This window comes from Haliotis asinina, chromosome 1, assembly GCF_037392515.1.
Source record: "Haliotis asinina isolate JCU_RB_2024 chromosome 1, JCU_Hal_asi_v2, whole genome shotgun sequence".
NCBI classification, from domain to species: domain Eukaryota; kingdom Metazoa; phylum Mollusca; class Gastropoda; order Lepetellida; family Haliotidae; genus Haliotis; species Haliotis asinina.
The window spans coordinates 18,569,705-18,576,492 of NC_090280.1; the positions used below are offsets into that span (position 1 = coordinate 18,569,705).

At 40.3% G+C, this 6,788-nt stretch overlaps 1 protein-coding gene across 1 annotated transcript; it reads left to right on the forward strand.

Moving 5' to 3' along the window:
• The first annotated feature begins 878 nt into the window (after positions 1-878).
• Positions 879-6,399, forward strand: LOC137255347 (uncharacterized). The gene is made up of 6 exons (XM_067792822.1): positions 879-924; positions 3,258-3,338; positions 4,183-4,224; positions 4,635-4,737; positions 5,205-5,413; positions 6,107-6,399. Exons 1-6 carry the CDS (start codon positions 879-881, stop codon positions 6,397-6,399), a joined length of 774 nt encoding a protein of 257 aa, XP_067648923.1.
• Positions 6,400-6,788: the final 389 nt, after the last annotated feature.

Sequence of the window (6,788 nt, forward strand, 5' to 3'; positions counted from 1 at the left end):
ACAAGTTATTGTATGGTTGGAATCATACAGACAGGATTGAACAGAAACAGGAAGGTCTAATGTTTTTACGTGTTTATTGTTTAATTCACATTCAGCAATATTAAATGACGGTGGTCTTACACGAAAACTACTAATATCATATAAAGAAATACTTTCAACAATACAGTCACAAAGGCTGTAGCCTGGTCGAATCAATCACCATATTTGTCATTGTTCTGTTCTGCTGTTTAGCTGGCTACACATATACTACACAACCGTGAATATAAACACAAGATCAATACATGACAAGAGCTAATATCGGTGCTTTACACTGACTTCACCGGACATTTTGAAAGTGGGTGATATTAATATGAACAAAGCTCACAACCACAGAATTACAATATTGCATGATATCGTCAGTTACACATGCCAGGTCACAGGGTCAGAGTGTGTTTTTAACACACGTTTGTGAATCCACAGACCTATCACGTTACATGAAATGAAATGTATAAATACCTCAATGATTTTGTTTCGTTTTCTGTTGATTCCTGACGAAATGGAGAAGATACTGCTCTGCATGCTAATGGCCACTGAATGGGTGTTTGCCTTTGAAATGCCTAACCTGTCTGTGCAGTTCCAGACACCATTTTTACCAAAACAGACCAATATCAAGAGAGGGAGACTCGGTAATATTTGGGCGATGTACTCATTCAACAATTCAAGTCATCTCATAGAATTTCTCATAGTTGTAAAGTTATGTTTAATACCCTCTGCTATTGTGAAAAACAAAGTAAGTAGTCAAGAACGAAAACTATTTGTTCCAGGAAGAGCGTCAAATAACGTTATTGTTTATACTCATATTTTCGCTTTTAGAGACTCTGGAATCTGCCTTTTCCACCATGAAAAAGCGAATCAACGAACTTGAAAAAGACAGAGAAGATGAAAGTAGGTGTTTTAATGTTTTTAATTTAAAAGTTTGGCTGTTAAGACACAATTAATGTATTCTTAATTTCAGTTGTTGCCATGATATCTTTTTCACATAACACAATATCACACATATGGTAATTATCTTGGAAAGGTAAAATATTTAAAGGAAGGTGAAAAGAAGTCATCATTTCGATACGTTTGATGGATTGACGGGGACGGATTTAAGTTGTCCCGTGGAACAGAAATTACCAATACTTGTGTCACATGTGGCACACTTGTTAGGCGTCCTAGTAGAAATGTCATGAAGTTTAGGTGGCACATTTGAGTGGCGTCCACACGGAAATAGCCTGAAGTCTTAGTCGCACACCTCGGTTGCGTCCACATAGAAATATCATGAATGTTTTGGTCGCCCACTTGGGTGGTGTCCATTTAGTAAAAAAGCTATCCTGATGTCTGTTTGGGAGCCTGGCATTTTCACATTGCGAAATTGACAGAAAGACTTTTATCGTCTTATGTGTTATAGAGTCTAATTCGGGACAGCCGTCACCCAGTTATTTCCTAAGACTACAAACCATGTAGCCAAACCACGTGAGACATATTTGTATTTATTAAATCTGCATTCTTATTCCCTATAACTACCACTTTGTACCTTGTTTTGTCAGCCACCTGTACCATACTGTCTGATTCCTGGTGTCATATATGTATAATATTGAAAAGTGTGAGTGGCAGATTGGAGGCCGACTGTCTGTGTAGGGACGACCGCGAACAGGTTTTGGCCGCTCGTAGGAAACGACCTGGGGTTGAGCTGGAACGCTAACCCCATTCAGGTATATCCCATCCTTGTACCAAGCGTTAGCATATGCATAATATTTAAAGCTTCATTTCCCATCCTTTTACATAGCTACCCTACAACATGGGTTCACATAGGGGCAGTTTGAATAATGAATTCTAGTGAATGTGTTTAGAACGGAGTTTTACATCTATTGTTTTAACCCTTGAGGAAGGTAATTGAATTAAAAAAATTTTGAACCTGTGGTCCGGTGGTCCGGTGGTGAGGCAGTCACATGTCGGCCTAGGAGTACATGCCCATATTCTGTACCAAATTAAACACTTATTATATAAACGTGAGAACCGATGGTTCGGTGGTCCGGACGACATCTGTCTAAAGTACCAGAATGAGCGCATTTTTGCGCTGCGTGAAATCACTAATGTCGTATGTTTGTATTCAGGGCCCTTATTTTCCAAACTTTCGTAGTCCTAAGAATTCGTAACTTTGATCTTAGCCAATGTCTTAAGAATGGGCTTACGAAGTTCGTAAGGTTACGAACGTTTCGAGAATAACCTGGCAAGTTCATAATGTTAACAATTTAGCATGTAAACTTTAAACCAATATTGTTGACTAACCAATGTTCAGAGTGGACATGAAACTTTGCATTGTCGTTTCAGGTAATATACGTATACAGGCGAGGATGTGAGTGAGTGAATGAGTGAGTGTAGGTTTTATTTACACCACCTAGCAACATATTTCATATTTTACCTGGGAGCTCAGTTTATTTGTCATCTTTCATGTCATCCGTATTATATATTGTTTTGGTATGTTATTTCTATAATCGTGTACATGTAATACAGTACGTACCAGTGAACTCGCCAATAGATAATATATATTGTTCCATGAGCGAGTGTACATATATTAGACATTTTCTCTGTTAGCACCCGTATATGCTTTATACATTTTACCTGTGACCAAACACAGCCCCGTGAAGGTCCGGAGTAGAATAGGCCTTCAGCAACCCATGCTTGCCACAAAAGGCGACTATGCTTGTCGTAAGAGGCGACTAATGGAATCGGGTGGTCAGGCTCGCTGACTTTGTTGGAACATGTCATCGCGGTTACCATTCTTTATCCCATAAAATGTTTTCTGGTGAACGAAACATCATAGAAAACTTTATTTACTGGAAAAATGACACCTCATTCCTTTCATTGCTTGTCAAAAGAAACCAGCAGACAAAATTTGATGAAAATTTATGACCCGATGAATAAATGGGTTAATCAGAATCGAGCACGACCACGTGACCACGTGTAAGATCTGTAGCGCAGGACTGGTATAGATGGGTACGATAGCATGTGTCAACAAAGTCAGCGAGCCTCACTAGCCGATTGCAATTGTAGCCTCGTACGACGAGCATGGGTTTCTAAAGACAAGAACTACCATTTACAAAGACCTGATCCACTAACACGAGAGAAGAAACTTTCTACTTTACCATAAACTACGCAAGAGTCTCATCGCCGCCACCAGGATTGTGCAGGATTCCTGGTCAGATATTGTGTAAGTAGCTGTCTCCACTCTGCAGGTGCTGGTTCTGTACACGTCCCTTACAAGGCGTCAGTGACGATGAGCATTCTCGGCTGCAACGTAGTACACAGTGGAGGCGGTGGGGTAGTCTAGCGGGTCAAGCGTTCGCTCGACACACTGAAGATCCTGGTTCCATTCCCAACATGGACACAATGTGTGAAGCCAATTTCCATTGTCCCCGCCGTGATATTGCTGGATTCTTGCTAACAGCGGTACAAAAGTACTTACTCTCTACACAAAAGATGCACACAAAATGGGTGGAGACATGGGCTTAGTGACTGGTCAGCTTGTTCTATTTGTTTGTTTGTGTGTGTATCTCCATAAAGAAGACGTCTTATGAAGAACGTGATTCTCGAAATTGCATACAAGCGATGGACAATTTTGATGTAGTGTTAAGATGTGGGCATCACCGCCGACTTGATACACATTCAGGGCAGTTTGATGGCACACATAACACAGAAGAAAATCTGCGGCAGTACGTCATTTCCATTTTGCACCAATCATTTTTCAGCCGCACAACGCCCGACCTTACACGGCGAAATTTACAAATGCCATTTTGTGGAACCGCTATGCCACCATATTTAAGCTTCATCGAACAGTTCTGGGATGCTCATGGTCTGTGTCAGCGATCACCTCGGCAAGAGTCACATAACCTCTACCAGTTGGCACAAACACTACAGAAAGAGTCGGTGAATATTCCGCAGGCCACAATTCGTAACAAGTGATGCCAGGCAGTTCTGGACTCTCATGGTGGCTATGCACGATACTGAGTACAGAAAATTTCACCTTCAGATCTTATAACCATTAGAGAACAGGTTTAATTGTATAACTACCCAGGAAAGTAATAGATATGGCTTAGGAATTGCCCCAAGAAAGTAATAGATATGGCTTGTTTAATTGCATTGCAAATTATTCTATTTCAGAAAGCAAAGAGAAGCTTGTAGATGACCTTGGGATTAAAGTCGGTAAGTACTTGTAAAGTTTTCTCAAATCAAAATTATGTTATTTGTCCATACTACTTTATGGTCGCTGCAGTGATATTTTGTTTAGTCACCTTGATTTTAAGGTGGAATGGTATCGTTTAGTTGGACATATACAATGTTTTGTTCTCGCATCAGTTGTGATGCCAGTCTGTAAAACTGCACACTGATCCGATACCACTCAGCATATCGCAGGAGTATAACGCAAACCAGGAGACCTTCTCCTTTGTGTAAAAACATATTATCGTAGTGTTATCACGTTAGATAGTGATTCATAAGGACTTGCAAATGATACAGTCGGAATTAAAGAATAGTATCTCCATTAGAAAATGTTAAAGAGTGTTTTTTCCACATGTATATGGAAATAGAAAGTACGGACATCGTTGTTGTTGCAGACAAACTGGCAAATGACAGCAAACACATAGACATTCGTCTCAAGGACATAGAGGCATCCCTAGGTAATGTATTTGAAAATATGGTTTACATTCTTACCAACATATCTCATTACTACAAGACTCTTAAATACTTTGGGTTGGACGCGTGTTTGAGAGTTTATGACAGCTGGGATGTGGGAAAATTGGCCCTTGAGGGTCTGGAGTGGGATGGATGGGGCAAGGGAAAACAGGGAGTAGTTAAGTAAACTTAAAACTTGAAAATGCCTCAACACCCCATATTGTCCATGTTAAACATGGGTGAGTAATTCTTGGGAATACCTAAAATACAAGTGTACAAAGTATGTGGTCTTTAACCTACTTTTGAAACATGCATTTGAAGCAGTAAATCTCTTTTTATTTGTTGTGACGCTAATATTAAAGGCTCTGCCCTGGAGGCTAAAGGATTAATAGTGGTCATATGAGCAGCAATTGATCTCACACATTGTATGCATATCGATAATCATAACAGATCCTCGTTGTCAAAAGCAGCGCTTACCTTCGTAATGTCTGTACGGAAAACGCATACATTACAGCCAAACTGGCGTCTGAGTGGAGTGTAGACTGTGGTCCTCCCACTCCCCCAGAAGGCACAGACGTCCTCTACAGTTCAACAGGTCTTCATGCCATGGCCAACTACAGATGTAAGAAGGGTTTTCTTGACATCCAGCCTGGTCAACAAATGATGAGCGTGTGTCAGAAAGATGGGCACTGGACCGTGGTCAACGTGAAGTGTATCAACAGTAAGGATATAACAAAAAATGAAATCTTCTATAAGTGTTGAAATTGTAAGAACGATATATGCTCATGGTGTGTCGAATTCACTTGCTCATTCTCTTCGAATAATCACGATTGTAAACTGACACAGTAACTATGGCCGATATATGATATTAACGTGTGATAATAATGGTTACTACTACTACTACTACTACTACTACTACTACTACAGCTGTTACTACTACTGCTTGTGCTGCTACTACTACTACTACAGCTGTTACTACTACTACGTCTACTAGGCTTTATACTGCTGCTATAACTATCACTAATCATAATAACATTGTTTAGTGTTTGTTGTTTTCTCACCGAGTGAAATGTACAGATTTCGAGAATAGAAACGTAACATACTACAACTACTTCTACTATACCCGTGAAAATCCGGGCTAGAATTGGTCTTCAGTAAGCTGTGCTTTTCGTAAAAGGTGACTAGCACGATCGGATGGTCAGGCTGATTAACGTGGTTGACACATATCTTCAATTGTGTAGATCGATGCTCATGTTGTTGATCACTGCATTGTCCGGCGTAAACAACCAACTATTATCATTTACTACTGCTGCTACTACTGCTCTTGGAAAGGAAGGAGAAGAGCAGGATACCTTCTAAAAGACCCGTAATGATTTGTAAATCTTTCTTCACTGCTTCATGTTTCCCTTGACAGTATCTGGCTGCTGGACGGCACCTGTTGGAAGAGTGCTGTATACCGGAACTCGATCAAAAACCATAACTGGCAAGGACTGTCAGCGATGGGATTCTCAGAAGCCACACGGTCACGGCAATGCGGAAGACGTAAAGTTCTCCATCCTAGGATTTGACACTCCCCAAACTGTCTCAGGATCTGCTAACTATTGCCGTGACCCAGATCGCACAGGGTATTTATGGTGTTACACAACAGACCCCAATTCACGCTGGGAAAGGTGCGATGTCCCACAGTGTGAAATCCAGAATTTATAGGGTTATAAGTACAAAAATGGTCCAGTTGGCTTTTGTCCTCATCCGCCCTCCTTCTATACAGTCTTGTCCAAACTATTTTGAGATCTTGCTTGGCTGTGGAGTTGGAGGAATTTGCAATGTTGAAACATTAAAATTGATCAGTGTGAAACCAATGGTAGTTATTCTGTTGTCATTAAAGGTTTCTGTATCGGTTGAAATATTTGAGTCAAAGGTGGTTTGTGTCGACCTGTTTGTAGGTTCGCGCCTCTATAGGTAAATTTAAATCACTGTCTGAGAGTATCCAAGTTTAGTCGTATCTCATTAACTAGTCACAAATGTATACTGTTATGCTTGTGACAGAAAATTTCACAGTAATGGTTCGTTATAGTTCATGGTGCAATATATGGGTT

What these genes read in the sequence shown, in the direction of transcription:
- LOC137255347 (XM_067792822.1), top strand. Translation starts at nt 879, where the DNA reads ATGAAAAAGCGAATCAACGAACTTGAAAAAGACAGAGAAGATGAAA. An exon ending in AAAAGACAGAGAAGATGAAA is followed by an intron (nt 925 to 3,257) that starts GTAGGTGTTTTA and finishes TCCACTCTGCAG; the next exon opens with GTGCTGGTTCTGTACACGTC. An exon ending in TGACCTTGGGATTAAAGTCG is followed by an intron (nt 4,225 to 4,634) that starts GTAAGTACTTGT and finishes TTGTTGTTGCAG; the next exon opens with ACAAACTGGCAAATGACAGC.